The sequence below is a fragment of the Elephas maximus genome, chromosome 24 (assembly GCF_024166365.1).
Source record: "Elephas maximus indicus isolate mEleMax1 chromosome 24, mEleMax1 primary haplotype, whole genome shotgun sequence".
Taxonomy (NCBI): Eukaryota; Metazoa; Chordata; class Mammalia; order Proboscidea; family Elephantidae; genus Elephas; species Elephas maximus.
In genome coordinates this window covers 14,710,601-14,727,918 of record NC_064842.1, presented here as the reverse complement: position 1 = coordinate 14,727,918, position 17,318 = coordinate 14,710,601, and the positions used below count along the sequence as shown (strand labels likewise).

General features: G+C 36.2%; 1 protein-coding gene across 1 annotated transcript in view; it reads right to left on the bottom strand.

Annotated features, from left to right (window-relative positions):
* The window catches only part of DNAH14 (dynein axonemal heavy chain 14), a 379,927-nt gene that overhangs the window by 254,134 nt on the left and 108,475 nt on the right, over positions 1 to 17,318 (bottom strand). Inside the window, exons 20-23 of the mRNA XM_049867924.1 lie at positions 16,144 to 16,334; positions 9,614 to 9,859; positions 7,145 to 7,266; positions 5,021 to 5,192 (exon numbers count right to left, since the gene is read on the bottom strand). Coding sequence (XP_049723881.1) covers positions 5,021 to 5,192; positions 7,145 to 7,266; positions 9,614 to 9,859; positions 16,144 to 16,334 — 731 coding nt within the window. The remainder of the gene's footprint in view (positions 1 to 5,020; positions 5,193 to 7,144; positions 7,267 to 9,613; positions 9,860 to 16,143; positions 16,335 to 17,318) is intronic.

The following is a 17,318-nucleotide window of genomic DNA, read 5'->3' as shown; positions in this document are numbered from 1 at the left end:
ATGGTTAAAGACATGAACATCTTTTCATATGTTTGTTGGCCATTTGAATATCCTCTTGGGTGAAGTCTTCTACCCAATTTTTGATTGCACTATTTGTCTTTTTATTGTTAAGTTGTAGAAGTTTTTTTAAACATATTTTGAATATTAGACCCTTATCCAATATATGGTTCCCCAAAATTTTCTCACAATCTGCAGTTTCTTTTCATTTTGCTGAAAAAACCCTGTGATGAACAAAAGTGTTTAATTTTTATGAGACCTCACTTATCTATTTTGTCTTTTGCTCTTCATGCTTTGTTATATCAGATAATCCATCATTAAAAACTAGGCTCAACAGCCAAGCCACTATCTTTTCGTATAAGGATTTTATGGTCTTATTTTTCACATTTAGGTCCGTTTTCCATTTTGAATTGGTTTTTGTGTGTGGTGTGAGGCATGTGGAAATCCCATTTTCAAAGCATCATTTATTGAAGAGGCTTGTCCTTCCCCACTGAATGGTCTTAGTGCCCTTGTCAAAAATCAATTGACCATAGATGTGTGAGTTTATTTCTGGACTCTCAATTCTACTCCATTGGTCTATGTGTCTGTTATTATACTGGTACCAAGCTGTTTTGATTACTGTAGCTGCATAGTATGTTTTTAAATCAGGAAATATGAGTCCTCCTAGTTCTTTAGAATTGCTTTAGCTATTCGGGGCCTCTTGCCATTCTACCTCTGTAAAGAAGGCTGTTGGAATTTTGATCAGGATTGTATTGAATCTACAGATTGCTTTGGATAGTATTGACATCTTAACAATACTGAGTCTTCCAATCCATGACACAGAATGTCTTTCCATTTGTTAGGTCTTCTTTAATCTCTTTCAGCAGTGTTTTATAATTTTCATTATTTAAGTCTTTCACATTCCTGATTAAATTTATTCCTAAGTATTGTCTTCTATTACATGCTATTGTAAATGAAATTGTTTTTTAATTTCCTTTTCATATTTTTCATTGCTGGTGTACAGAAACACAAATGATTTTTGTGTGTTGACTTTGTACCCTGCCACTTTGCTGGATTCCTTTATTAGCTCTAGAAAATTCTTGTGGAATCTTTGAGATTTTCTGTATATGGGAACATGCCATACATGAATAGAGATAATCTTATTTCTTCCTTTCCAATTTGGATACATTTTAATTCTTTTTCTTACCTTACTGCTTTGGCTAGAACTTCCAATACTACATTGAGTAGGAGTGGTGAGAGTGGGCATCCTGGTCTTGTTCCTGATTTCAAGGGGAAAGCACTCAATCTTTCTCCATTAAGTATAATGTTGGATGTTGGTTTTTCATGTTGTTGTTAGGTGCTGCTGAGTCATTTCTGACTATTAGTGACTCCACTTATAACAGAAAGAAACATTGCTCAGTCCTGCGCCATCCTCAAAATCATTGCTAAGTTTGAGCCCATTGTTAAAGCCATTGTGTCAATTCATATTGTCAAGGATCTTCCTCTTTTTTGATCACTCTCTACTTTACCAAGCATGATGTCCCTCTCTAGGGGCTGGTTCCTCCTGATAACATGTCCAAAGTACTTGAGATGAAGTCTCGCCATCCTTGCTTCTAAAGAGCATTCTGAGAGTACTACTTCCAACATAGATTAGTTCATTGTTCTGGCAGCCCATGGTATATTCAACATTCTTTGCTAACACTATAATTCAAATGCATCAATTTTTCTTTGGTCTTCCTTCTTCATCATCCAGCTTTCACATGCATATGAGGTGATGGAAAACACCATGGCTTGGGTTAGGTGCACCTTAGCTCTCAAAGTGATATTTTTGCTTTTTAACACTTGAAAGAGGCCATTTCAAGGAGATTTGCCCAATGCAGTACATTGATTTCTTAACTGCTGCTTCCATGGGCATTGACTGTGGATCCAAGTAAAATGAAATCTTTGAAAACTTCAATATTTTCTCCATTTATCATGGTGTTGCTTATTGGTCCAGTTGTAGGATTTTTGTTTCATGTTGAGGTGTAATCCATACTGAAGGCTGTGGACTTTGATCTTCATCAGTAAGTGCTTCAAGTCCTCTGCTTTCAGCAAGGAAGGTTGTGTCATCTGCATAATGCAGGTTGTTAGTCAGTCTTCTTCCAACCCTGATGCTACATTCTTCTTCATACAGTCCAGCTTCTTGGATTATTTGCTCATCATACAGATTGAGTAAGTATGGTGAAAGGATACAACCCTAACACACACCTTTCCTGATTTTAAACCATGAAGAATCCCCTCATTCTGTTTGGATGACTGCCTCTTGGTCTATGTACAGGTCCCATTCTTTGCAATGTTATCCATAATTTACTATGCTTCACACGGTCAAATGCCTTTATATAGTCAATAACACACAGGAAAAATCTTTCTGGTATTCTCTGCTTTCAACCAAGATCCATCTGACATCAGCAGTGATATCCCTTGGTCCATGTCCTCTTCTGAATCCAGCCTGAAATTCTGACAGTTCCCTGTCATTGTACTGCTGCCAACCATTTTTGAAGTCTCTTCAGCAAAATTTTACTTTGTTTGATATTAATGATATTTTTGATAATTTTCACATTCTGTTGAACCACCTTTTTTTGGAATGGCCACAAATATGGATTCCTCCCAGCTGGCTGGCCAAGCAGCTGTCTTCCAAATTTCTTGGTGTAGACAAGTGAGCACCTCCAGTGCTATATCCATTTGTTGAAACATCTCAGTTGATATTCCATTAGTTCCTGGAACCTTTTTTTTCCGCCAAAGCCTTCAGTGTAGCTTGAACTTCTTTCTTCAAAACCACTGGTTCTTGATCACATGCTACCTCCTGAAATGGCTGGATGTTGACCAGTTCTTTTTGGTCTGGTGACTCTGTATTCTTTCCATCTTCTTTTGATGCTTCCTGCTTTGTACAGTACTTTGCCCATAGAAGCCTTCATAACTGCAACTTGAGGCTTGAATTTTTCTTCAATTCTTTCAGCTTGAGAAATGCAAAGCATATTCTTCCTTTTTGGTTTTCTAACTCCAGGTTTTTGCACACTTCATTATAATACTTAATCTTCTCGAGCCGCCCTTTGAAATCTTCTGTTCAGTTCTTTTACTTCATCATTTCTTCAGATTGTTTTAGCTACCTGATGTTTAAGAACAAGTTTCCAGGTCTCTTCTGACATCCATTTTGGTCTTTTCTTTCTTTCCTGTCTTTTTAATGATTTTTGCTTTCTTCATGCATATGTCCTTGATGTAATCCCACAACTCGTCTGGTCTTTGGTCATTAGTGTTTAAAGCATCAAATTTATTCTTGAGATGGCCTGTAAATTCAGGTGGGATATACTCAAGTTTTGTTATTTGGCTCTCATGGACTTATTTTTCTTCAGCTTCAACTTGAGCTTGCATATTAGCAATTGATGGTTCTTCACAAATGCCCTTAATCATATTGAAGAACTTTCTGTCTATTCCTATCTTATTGAGAGCTTTCATCAAGAAAGGGTGTTGGATTTCATCAAATGCCTTTACTGCATCAGTATAGATGATAATGTGGTTCCTTCCCTTTGTTCTAGTAGTGTGATGTATTACATTGTTTGATTTTTTAATGTTGAACCAGCCTTGCACTCCTGCAATAAATCCCACTTGGTCATGGCGTATGACTTTTTTAAAATATCCTCTTGGATTCTGTTCACTAGTATTCTGTAGAGATTTTTTGCATCTATATTCACAAGGGATATTGATCTGTAGTTTTCTTGTTGTGTCTTTGGCTTTGGTATCGGGGTAATACTGGATCAGTAGAAAGAGTTAGGGAGTATTCCTTTCTCCTCTACATTTTGGAATTGTTTGACAGAAGTGTCAATTCTCTAAACGTTTAGTAGAATTCCCAGTGAAGCCATATGGTCCAGGACTTTTTTGTTGTTTTTGTTGGGAGGTTTTTAGTTACTGATTCAATATCTTCACTTGTTATATGAGTTTGTTCAGATTTTCTGCTTCCTCTTGAGTCAATTTAGGTAGGTTGTGTGCAACCAAGAAAATATCCATTTCATCTAAGTTATCAAGCTTGTTGGTGCCCATTTGTTCTCAGTATTCTCCTATGATTCTTTTTCATTCTGTTGGTCAGTTGTAACGTCTCCACTTTCATTTCCCATTTCGGTTATTTGCACCCTTTGTCTTTTGTCTCTGTCAGCCCAGCTGATGGTTCATTTCCCATTTCGGTTATTTGCACCCTTTGTCTTTTGTCTCTGTCAGCCCAGCTGAAGGTTTGTCGATTTCATTTGATCTTCTCCAAGAATTCACTTCTGATTTCATTGATTCTCTCTATTGTTCTTCTATCTTCTGTTGCATTTATTTATGCTCTGATCTTTGTTTTTTCCTTTATTCTGGTTGTTTTAGCCCTTAGTTTTCTCTTCTTTTTCTAGTTCCTCAAGTTGTAGAGGTAGACTATTGATTTAAGATCTTTCTTTTCTTTTAGGCATTTCTTGTTATAAATTTCCCTCTGAGGTCTGCCTTTATGGCATCCTGTAGATTTCGGTATGTTGTGTTTTCATTTTCATTCAACTCCAAGTATTTTTTTCAAATTAATTTCTTAATTTCTTCCTCGACCTATTGGTTGTTTAGTAATATATTGTTTAATTTCCATGTATTTGTCTGTTTACCAGTTTTCCCTCTAGTATTGACTTCTATTATTATTCCCTTATGGTCAGAGAAGATAATTTGTGTAATTTCAATGTAATTTAACTCACTGAGACTTGTTTTGTGACCTAGCATGTGGTCAATTCTGGAGAATGACCCATGTGCACTGAGGAAAAATGTATACTGTTCAGTTGTTGGCTGAAGTGCACTTTGCCTAAGGTCATTTAGACTGTTCTATCTACAGTTTTTTCTTCTGAAAGTATTTCCATTAGCATAGATGACGAAAATTTGAAATAGTGTCGGCAGTTACAATAAAAAAAGAAAATCTGTGTTGCAATTAGTTTCTATAGTTAATTACATTACATTTTGTAGAATAAAATAATTCCCCACTTTAGGATTGCTATAATTTTACCTCAAGACTTTTCTTTATTTTTTCAAGATATATGTTACAATTTTTCAGAATTTCAAGGACTCCCGCAGAGGTGGTTATTCGCAAAGCATCCAGTTTGTTTTGTATTTTTGACATTACTTCTTTCCACATGGATATCACCTTGAAGAATAGTTTTGTTTCTGCTGGAAGCTGCCTTTAGAAATAAAATTAGAGATGATTTTATTTTTCAGGGACACTATAAATTAGCCTATATTTTAAACTCATTTGCCACAGAGTTTTCATGTTACACGGTTTTTCATACTGTATTTATATGTAATTTATAATATATTTTGATGTTTTTATATTTTTAAAGATCAGTCATTAGTTAAAGATATTTTGGGTGCTTATTATGTACAAAAGGAGTCCAGGTGGTGCAGTGGTTAAGGCGCTCAACTGCTGACCAAAAGGTCAGCAGTTCGAAACCACCAGCGGCTCCGTGGGAGAAAGATGGGGCAGTTTGTTTCTGTAGAAATGTACAGCCTTGGAAACTCTATGGGGTCTCTATGAGTGGGTTTGGTTTGGTTGGTTAGGTACAAGTGTTATACATAGTAGAAAATACTAGGATGAATTAGACATACATCCAGCATCTTATACAAGGTGTCAGAGAACAGTACAATGTAATAAGGTCTAATACTTTATATGAGGTATAAGATAGTTACATATATCAAACCAAACCAAACCAAACCCAGTGCCGTCGAGTTGATTCCAACTCATAGCGACCCTATAGGACAGAGTAGAACTGCCCCGTAGAGTTTCCAAAGAGCGCCTGGCAGATTTGAACTGCTGGCCGTTGGGTTAGCAGCTGTAGCACTTAACCACTACGCCACCAGGGTTTCCAGTTACATATAAGTTCTACATATTATAAAGTAAGTAGAAAGTGATTGTTCCTAAGAAATGAGATAAAATACAGGGCTATTGAAATTCTGGAGTTAAAATGAGATCTTGGGAGAGCTTCTTGGAGGAGAGGCATTTGATCTGGATTTTAAAAAGGAGTAGAGATTTGTCATGATGAGAAGTCTTGACAGGATATTCAGCCTAGGAGTCTAAAGGTGTGTATAAGAAAATTGTACTTCTATTTGTGATTATCTGATCTTAGAGGATAAGGAAATGTAAGGCAAGTGTTTGCCTAATTATAGAAATATTCCTTTACAGAATATTATTATTTCTTTCTCTTGGAAAAGGAAAGCAAAACCTACACGTGGCATGATAATCCATCGAAATACTAATTTTGAGTTTTTTTCTGATGCTGTTGGAGTTGAATGAGGTGAGTACTTTCAAAGGTGTGTGGTTTCACCTTTGAATACTATCAGAATAACTACAGATTAATAGAAGAGTCCCAAGCATTCCAATGACAAGAAATACACATGTATAACAAATATGGATATTGTTGGCTGCAAAGTAATACATCTAAACTGTTCTCTTTTGGAAAACTCAATGCCTCCCCTTTACCCTCAAAATAAAGTTCAAAACACTTAACTTGATATTCAAGGTCTTCCATCAACTGTTCTAATCTGCCTTTCGTAACTTTGTACCTTATTTCAGAATGGCTCCTAGACTAGTTTATGTGATTTACTGGGCAGTACTTTAAACTCTGCTTAGATAATACACATGTCTCAATTTAAGAATTCTTAAGACCAATCACTTTAAAAACTAAAAGTCCAATTAATTTGGATGCTGTAAATAAAAAGATAGAATTTTCAACAATTGTCCAGGCCTTCAATTCTTCCACGTGGTCCAAAGTAAGAAATTCTCATTATGTATAAATCCTCCTAAAAGTGTAATTATTGTTCACATGAAAACCACACTAATACTAATACACTAATGCTCTGGAACTAAACAGATGGACAATATTGTGCTTTAAGGATTATAATGATGAATTTAACACTTTTCCCAGTCCTTTATATCAAGAATTGAGAAATAAGGCTGTAATCTCCTTTTATGAAAGAAAATAACCATAACAGTGACTTGGTAGGTTATACTTTTATGCTTACAAGTAGGATAGTTTTAGAGAGTTCACTGAAGAACTGAATTCTCAAGAATTACAGAAAATAAATTATCCGCTATGCATTTTTCCACTTTTTATATGATATATATTAAGTTTTTTACCTTTGTATTTCTAAAGAATGAAATATTGGTTCAAGATAAAGCCAATTTCTTTGACAATTCATCCATTCCTCAAGAGTGTAAGAGAAGAGAGCCAAGTTTTGATCCCATTCTTCCACAAGATCCTACAATGATAAATACACATACACAAACTCTAAATAAATTAATCCATAAGTCACATAATAGGAATCGAGATCAAAGGTGATTATCAGTAATTGGCATTCAGAAAGTAATAAATAAAAAAAAAGGGTCACTTAAATGAATATAAATTTAACTACTTTTGGGAGAGGTTTAAATGTCCTGTTCATCCAATTTTGTCTTATTTACTTTAAAATATACAATTTTTTTCTTTTTTTGTGTGTGCTTTAAGTGAAAGTTTACAGTTCAAGTCAGTGTCTCATACAAAAACTTATACACACATTGATATGTAACCCTAGGTGCTCTCCCTACAATGTGACAGCACATTCCTTCTCTCCACCTTGTATTTCCTGTGTCCATTCAACCAGCTCCTGTACCCATCTGCCTCCAGACAGGAGCTGCCCACATAGTCTCATGTATCTACTTGAGCTAAGAGGCACAGTCCTCACCAGTATCATTTTATGTCTTATAGGTTCAGTCTAATCTTTGAAGAGTTGGCTTCAGGCATGGTTTTAGTTTTGGGCTAACAGAGAGTCCAGGGGCCATGACCTCTGGGGTCCTTCCAGTCTCAGTCAGACCATTAAGTCTGGTCTTTTTACTAGAATTTGAGGTCTGCACCCCACTTTTCTCCTATACCAACAGGGATTCTCTGTTGTGTTCCCTGTCAAGGCAGTCATTGGTGGTAGCCCAGCACCATCTAGCTCTTCTGGTCTCAGTCTGAGGGAGTCTGGTTTAGGTGGCCATTTCTGTCTCTTGGGCTCATATTTTCCTTGTGTCTTTGGTGTTCTTCATTCTCCTTTGCTCCAGGTGGGTTGAGACCAACTGATGCATTTTTTTATATGGCTGCTTGCTAGCTTTTAAGACCCCAGATGCCATCACCAAAGTGGGATATAAAATATACAAATTTTTTGTAAAATATTTGAGCAATATGCATATATATACAGAAATTAACATGAGTGTCTCCCACTCAACACTTATTTCCCACTTCCTATCAGAGGAAGCATAACCAGAGTTTGGTATGTATATTCTTTCACTCTGTTTTAAGCATTTTTGTACTTATATGCATATACATGCAATATTTTTAATATTTTACATAAATGGAACCATATTACATACACTGTTCTGTAACTTGTTTTTTTTACATAGTAACATTTTTTAGAAAGATTATTTCTAGTTTGTTGTGTTTTTATCATGAAACAGTGTTGGATTTTGTCAAATGCTTTTTATGCATCTATTAAGATGATCATGTGTTTTTTAATCTACGAACAAAATAAGAGTTTATGAGCAGTTGTTTTGTTATTAGGTGCCGTCAAGTTGATTCCTACTCATAGAGAACTTAGGTACAACAAATGAAACACTGCTTGGTCCTGTGCCATTCTACACAATCATCACTATGTTTGAGCCCACTGTTGCAGCCACTGTGTCAATCCATCTCGTTGAGAGTCTTCCTCTTTTTGGCTGACCCTCTACTTTGCCAAGCATGATGTCCTTCTCCAGGGACTGATCCTTCTCAATAACATGTCCAAAGTACATGAGACAAAGTCTCACCATCCTTGCTTTTAAGGAGCACTCTGGCTGTACTTCTTCCAGGACAGATTTGTTTGTTCTTCTGACAGTCCATTCAATATTCTTTGCCAACACCATAATTCAATAATCCAACAAACTGACATTTTTCCCTATATATGTTTGTGTGTTTGCAAATAATATGAATTTCATGAGATACATATATCTACATATGTAGTCAATCATGTGAATTTTGCTATTCTACATACCTATATAATACATTTCTTGTTGAGTTTCCTTAAGTTTTCAAATGATTCTCAGGTATGTTATTGTATATGAGGCTTCCTAAGGAGGGAATATCAGGGAACACTGAGATTAAACTGACCCTGTGGTTCAATTCCTAATCATGCCGGGGTGGAGGTGGAGGCTTACGTTTGTTCTAGAAGCAACTCTAAGGACATAGTGGTATAGAGGGATAGTCAGCCTTTAGGAGGAATAGCCCAGGAAATGAAAATGAAGCATTCCATTTCAGCAAGCAGGACAGGACCTCAAAACCTTGGCATGGACACTGTTAGAATGGTGGATATTTCTGGCAGCAGTGGCACTGCTGGTAAAAGACACGATTTACCGGGTCACATTTTCACATGATCTAAATTTATACTGTCTGCCCAAATTAAACTTTGACATTTTCTCATGAACAATGAATTTTTCCATAAAATTATTTTTTAGTATTCAAACTAGTCAATCTCATTTCAAAATAAACATATGAATAACATATAATTTAAAAGTGTACAGAAATGCTAAAACATTTCCCTTTGCCATAATATTTACCTTAATGGGCCCAAGATAGGAGGATCCTTTAAGTGTTGCAAGTATGACTTGAGACTCTTCTAGTTGAGCTAATACGTCATCTATAGAAGAAATTATTAGGATAGAGCAAGCCTCTGTGTGATGAAGAACCAAATGTAAAGGAGTACTGTTCCAAAGATCAATAATCTTAAATAGCATTTTTTCAAGAGCAGCTTCATTAGTTGCTGCAGTTGATATTTCATTTATTTCCTCTTCATACTGAAACATCTAAAATAAACAAATTATTCTTTAACATACATAGAGTGAAACAAATAATTCCTGATACATATGAAAGATTTAAATGCATGCTTTGAAGGTCCATCAGTAGTATTGAAAATCTGATTCCAGTTAGGTTTACATTCTAACCAAGGACTTTAAGGCCTATCTTTCATGACCGAGCCCTTTTCAATCATTCTATTTCACATTCTTTAGTGAAAATTTCTAACCACATTTATTTCTTCTGAATCTAGTCATTGTAGAGAATGACTAGATGGCATTATTTCCTTCAGCTTTCTTTTCTTTGCAATAACGCCAACTACCTAACTTACTTTGTGACATGATTTACTCTCCACAAAAATACTTGGATTATAATCATCTAAGAGAACGCAACTCTATAGACCCAGCTTTCCATAACTTCCCTTTCTTTGCCATATCCCTATGGAACAAGCGTCTTTCAAAATATGTTACTGAAGCATTGACTGAAAATTCCCATAGGATAAGATCCTGATAGATCTCCAGATTCACTCATGGTAATGGAGATGACTCAGGAAGCTTCTCATCTCCACATCTTAGAATTTACTAGCTGGGCTGATTGTTTTAATCCCTAGTTAAGGAAGAAGAATCTACCACTGTTCTAGTATGTTATCTCCATGGGGTTAAAGAATGATGCCTAACTCCTATGTTTGATAATGCAGTTCTGTGGGGACAATGAACCAATATAATTGGTTTTCATCATCTCTCTTATGGGTCTCAAAGAATGAACATAAGAATGGTGAAATTAGTTGACTTCTTATGGCCTCGTTGTTGTTAGGTGCTGGTGAGCTGGCTCCGACTCTTGACGACCTTATGTATGACAGAACAAAACCTTGTCCAGTACTGTGCCATTCTGACAACTGTTGCTATGTTTGAACCCGTTGTTGCAGCTGCTGTGTCAATCCATCTTATTGAGGGTCTCCTACTTTTTTGCTGATCTTCTACTTCACCAAGAATGATGTCTTAGTTACCTAGTGCTGCCATAACAAATACCACAAGTGGGTGGCTTTAACAAAGAGAAATTTATTTTCTCACAGTCTAGTAGGTTACAAGTCCAAATTTAGGGCGTTGGCTCCAGGAAAAAGCTTTCTCTCTCTATCGGGCTCTGGAGGAAAGCTTTCCCTGGTCGAGGAGCTTCTCAGGCACAGAGACCCTGTATCCAGAGGATGTGCTCTGCTCCTGGTGCTACTTTCTTGGTGGTATGAGGTCCCCAACTCTCTGCTTGCTTCCCTTTCCTTTTATCTCTTGAGAGATAAAAGGTGGTGCAGGCCATACCCCAGGGAAACTCCCTTTACCTTGGATCAGGGAGGTGACCTGCGTAAGGGTGGTGTTATAATCCTACCATAATCCTCTCAACATAAAATTACAATCACAAAATGGAGGACAACCATACAATACTGGGAATCATGGCCTAATCAAGTTGACACATATTTCTGGGGGGACACAATTCAATCCATGACAACATCTTTCTCCAGCAATTGGCCCTCTTGATAACATGTCCAAAGTAAGCAAAATGAAGTCTCACCATTCATCACTGCTTTTCTAAAAAGCATTCTGGCTGTACTTCCTCTAAGACAGATTTGCTTGTTCTTCTGACATTCCATGGTATATTTAAATATTCTTTGCCAATACCACAGTTTGAATGTTTTAATTTTTCTTTCATTTTCCTTTTTCATTGTCCATCATTTGCATGTATATGAAGCAACTGAAAATATCATGGCTTGGGTAAGGCGAACCTTAGTTATCAAAGTGACATCTTTGCTTTTTAAGACTTTAGAGAGGTCTTTTGCACCAGATTTGCCCAATGCAATACATCATTTGAGTCTTTGACTGCTGCTTTAATGGGCATTGATTGATGATCTAAAATGAATAAAATCCTTGATAACTTGAATTTCTTTGCCTTATAATGATATTGTTTATTCGTCCAGTTATAAGGATCTTTGTTTTTTTTTTTTTCAGGTGTAATCCATACTGAAGGCTGTAGTCTTTTACATTCATCAGCAAGTGCTTCAAGTCATCTTCACTTTTGGCAAGCAAGGTTACGTCAAATGCATATCTCAGGTTGTTAATGAGTTTTCCTCCAATCCTGTCATCATGTTCTTCTTCATGGAGCCTATTTTCTCATATTATTTGTTCAGCAAATAGATTGAAAGAGTAAGCAGAAAAAATACGACCCTGCCATACACCTATTCCAATTATAAACCATGCAGTACCCCCTTGTTCTGTTCCAAAGACTGCCTCTCAATCCATGCACAGGTTTCTCACGAGCACAGTTAAGTGTTCTGGAATTCCCATTTTTTGTAATGTCATCCATAATTTGTTATGATCCACACAGTCAAATGCCTTTGCATAGTCAACAAAACACAGGTAAATATCTTTCTGATATTCTTTGCTTTCAGCCAAGATCCAGCTGACATCAGCAATGATATCCTTCGTTCCACATCCTCTTCTGAATTCAGCTTGAATTTCTGGCAGTTCTCTGTTGACGTAGTGCTGCAATTCTGCTGAATTATCTTCAGCATGTGATATTAATGATATTGTTTGATAATTTCTGCATTCTGTTTGATCGTCTTTTCTTGGAACGGGAACAAATAGGGATCTCTTCTACTCGGTTGGTCAGGTAGCTGTCTTCCAGCTTTTTGACACAAATAAGTAAGCGCTTCCAGTGTTGCATCTGTTTGTTGAAGCATCTCGATTGGTATTCCATCGATTCCTGGAGTCTTGTTTCTCACCAATGCCTTCTGCGCAGCTTGTACTTCTTCCTTCAGGACCAGTGCTTCTTTATCATATGCTACCTCCTGAAATGGTTAAACATCAACCAATGCGTTTTGGTACATTGACTCTGTGTATTCTTTTTATCTTCTTTTGATGCTCCCTGCATCATTGAAATTGAGGTTTAAATTTTTTCTTCAGTTTTTTTAGCTTGAGAAATGCTGATCATATTCTTCTCTTTTGCTTTTCTAACTCCAGATCTTTGCACATTTCTTTATAATACCCTGCACCTTGTCTTCTCAAGCTGTCCTTCGAAATCTTCTCTTCAACTCTTTTACTTCATCATTTTTTTCTGTTTGCTTTATTTACTCTGTGCTCAAGAGCAAGTTTCAAAGTCTCTTCTGACATCCATTTTGGTCTTTTCTTTCCTGTCTTTTTAATGACCTTTTACTTTTTTCATGTATGATGTCCTTGATGTTAGCTCACAGCTCTTCTGGTCTTTGGTCATTAGTGTTCAGTGCCTCAACTTTATTATTAAGATAGTCTCTATCTCTAAATTTAGGTGGGATATATTCAAGGTCATACTTTGACTCTTTTGGACTTTCCTTGATTTTCTTCAGCTTCAGTTTGAACTTGCTAATGAGCAACTGGTCTGTTCTGCTCAGCCCTTGGCAAGGTCTGTGTGTAGAGTCGTCATTTGTGTTGATGAAAAAAAGTATTTCTGATGAATAAATCATTGTTCTTACAGAATTCTATCATGCAATCTCTGGCATCACTCCTATCACCAAGGCCTATATTTTCCAACTACTATTCCTTCTTTTTGTTTCCAACTTTCACATTCTAATCACCAGTAATTATCAACACATCTTGACTGCATGTTTGATCAATTTCAGATTGCAGCAGTTCATAAAAACTTTGATATCTTCATCTTTGGCATTCATGGTTGCTGCACAAATTTGAATAAGTCGTATTAATTGGTCTTCCCTCTAAGTACATATTGGAAACCCTTGTGGCATAGCAGTTAAGTGCTACAGCTGCTAACCAAAAGGTCTGCAGTTTGAATCCACCAGGTGCTCCTTGGAAACTCTACTGCGCAGTTCTATTCTGTCCTATAGGGTCGCTATGAGTTGGAATCAACTCAACGGCAGTGGGTTTGGTTTGATTTTTCTAAGTTTATGGATATTAACATATCACTGACAGGGCTGTACTTCAGGATAGACCTTGAAATGTTCTTTTTCACAATGAATGCAACTCTGTTCCTCCCCAATTAGTTGTTCCTTCCGTAGTAGACCACACGATTGTCAGATTCAAAATAGTCAATAACTGTCCATTTCAACTTACTAATGCCTAGGATATTGATCTTCAAGAGCTCAATTTCATTCTTTATGACTTCCACTTTTCCTTGATTCATACTTTGTGCATCCCATGTCCCAATTATTAATGGATATTTACATTGATATTTATTTTGAAATGAGCCATATCCATAAATGGAGGTGTGGAAGGCTTTACTCCAGCCACATAAAGTCAACTCTACTCTGAGGAGGCAGCTCTTCCCCAGTTATTTTTTGAGTGCCTTCCAACCTGAGGGGTTCAACTTCCAGCACTATATTGGATAATGTTTTGTTGTCACCCATAAGGTTTTCATTGTCTAACTTTTGGAAGCAGATAGCCAGGCTTTTTTCCTCGTCTATCTTGATCTGGAAGCTCTACTGAAACCTGTCCACCATGGGTGACTCTACTGGAAATTGAGATACTGGTAGCATAGCTTCCAGCATCATAGCAACATGCAAGTCACCTCACCAAAGTACGATGAATTGAAAGACCCAGTGGTGGTCTTATGGCCTTAAGTAACAACTTTGGGAATGAAGCCAACCTCATGACACAGATTATTCAGCCAAAGCCAGATAAGGAGCCATAGAACCATTAAGGTTCTATGTTGAAGAACAAACTCTGTGCCTAATGCTGACATTCTGAGATTACTAAAGACAAAACTCAGGGCTGATAATGTATAAGGCAAAATTTTAGTCCAGGAATTTCTGGCTTTGTCAAGCTTTTATGGTCAAAGTTTGGACCTGACAAAAATTTGGATCTTGCAATTGACTTAGGAATATCTTCGAGGTTTCAGATGAGCCTGAATGTCTATAATTAGTTATCTTCCTCTACTGTAAAGCAGATGTCATTTTAAGGTGAAAATATCAACCATAAAGTAATACTGTTCTTCCTATGCATACCACTGACCTCCTCTAATTATTTAGAACCCTATAAGGTATTGCAGGCCGCCAGCCGCTACCCTCCAGGCCTATCTACAATAACTTTTATTGCCTGCTATACTTTAGTGCTTATCATACTTAGTTTGCCAAATTCCTACCCTCTACCAAATGTGACCTGGAATGGTTTCCAATGACCCAAGACTTTGAAAATTAATAAATCATCAAAATTGTGCTAGATTTTCAACATGCTGTTGTGAATAAACCTATCAGTTGTCATTGGCTCACAAGTTCTGAGTTTATCTAGATAACTTCCTGACTTCACTTCTTGGCATGGAGACCAATTGGGAGGCTATGATAATGACCCAGGAAAGGATGAGAGATCTAGATAGGATGAGGAGTGTGGGAGTGAGAGTAGATGCAAAGATTATTTCATGATGTTTAGCCTAAGCAATTGGAAAAATGCAGCTGCCATTAACTGAGATTGAGAAGGCAGAAGGAGAGCAGACATTGGGAGTAGAAATGGCAAATGAAGAGTGCATTTTTGGACACATTAGTTTTGAGATATCTCTTAGACATATAAATGGAGATGTTGAATAGGAAATTGGATATGTAGGTCTGGAGTTCAGGAAGGAGGTTGGTGTTAGGGCTGGAGATACAATCAAATTATTAAACTGAATTAAAATTATCTTTGAAAATTCTTCTTTTTGAATTACTTTTAATTTTTTCCATGTTCTTCATTACAACAAATCATTCAATAGAAAATTATAGGCATGAAATTCTAATTTTACTGTATTAGACACTGTCAACTGTAAAACTAGAAACATAAATGAAGCTTATTACAGCAGGCATGAAAGCAGAAAATTCTTTGACCAGGAAAATTATGGAAAAAAAACCAATTTTTATAATAGAACTTACATAGCCAATAAAATAGTTTAATTATGCAGTTTAAATATCAAATTATTGGCAGGGCCCTCCTAACATGCTCGTAATGTATTTTCATTTTATATAAAACGGAATATAGTATGTGTGTGATTTATTCTTATAAAAGGTATTCTCTATAAGAAGTGGCATCACTAAGTAGTAACATATGAATTTCATTTGTCACACATGAAAACCATTATGTTTTCTAATCACAAAGATAATAATGGCCCAATAGCTAACCCAATGTCTCTAATTAAACATAATTTCTTATCACCTATAACCTACTGTTATACTACTTTCCGAGACACTCTATAAAATTTTCTCTTTTCTAATTCCTATTCCTTATAGATTTAATTGTCTATTTAAAATCAGTCTGTCTGGTATTTCAATATATCTTTTTAAGCTACTTTTATTTACCTTGAGTGTTAGAAGATTCTCTACTGTACAGTTTTTATCGAGGGAAATTGACTTTCCGATAATCTCGTGGAGAGCATCCCAATGCCTTGGCTTGAGACAGGGGTTCCCCAGAGCTATGATGATGGGCAGCTCTTGTTTAAAGTCTATCACTGATTGCTTAAAATATGTTACCATATCGTTTTTAGGTAAACCTATAAACAACAAGAAGTCAGTACGCTTATGATATGTCCATCATTTTTTAACCAGAAAACAAATTGAGAAAATAAATATTGTCTTTAAAATATGCTATTTAATATAATGGCTTACCAGTTATCAGTCTGCATTAAAATAATAAGCTTTGGTAACATTACCCTGCTATAAGAATCAACTATGGATTAAATTAAAGAGAAATAGTTATCAGAGCTGATGAATAGGACCCCAGACCATCAGAGCCAAGTCATTATGTAAAATTTGATACCAGAGATGGCCAGCTACCTCAGCATTTCCCCGTTTTCATCGATAAGATAGATAGGCAGACTCGCAGATACACACAGACATATTCAGAAGACTGTCGTCAGTTTTAGAGTTTTAAATTTTGCTAAGGAAGAAAATTAAGAAAAATAAACCTACCGTCACTATCATTTCTTAAAGAAGACATTTAACACCAAAATGTAGGAAATGTAGGTGCAAACTATGTCACAGGCCAGAACTTGTCTATCATCTGAATTGACAAACCACTGAGGTATAAGACTCAAAACCTATGCAATTAAAGGCTTAGCTCTTATAACCTTTTTACCCAACTTACAAAAGTAAAGGGCGGCAGAGCCAGAGAAACCCATTCATACAGATGGAGCTTCTTTTGTAATTTCATGTTGAACAGCAAAATGTTTTTCAAGCTCCTGTTAAATAGAAGGACAAGCTAATAGCTTTGGTTTTTGCCGGACTAGACTTTGGCAAACAGCAAGATTTTCTTTAGGAAACTGCGGATAAAAGAAGGCATTGTCTACTTGCTCCCTTATATACTGTTTTCTGAAACATATGTATGACAAAATATTGAGTGCAAAGGCACAAAACAATCATCTTAATAGTGAGATTATGGGTGGTTTCTCTCTTTTCTGAGCTTTTTGTGATATTGTTATATTTTTTGTATAATTTAAAAACCAGCAAAATAAAATGCTTTTTTTGGTGAACTTTCT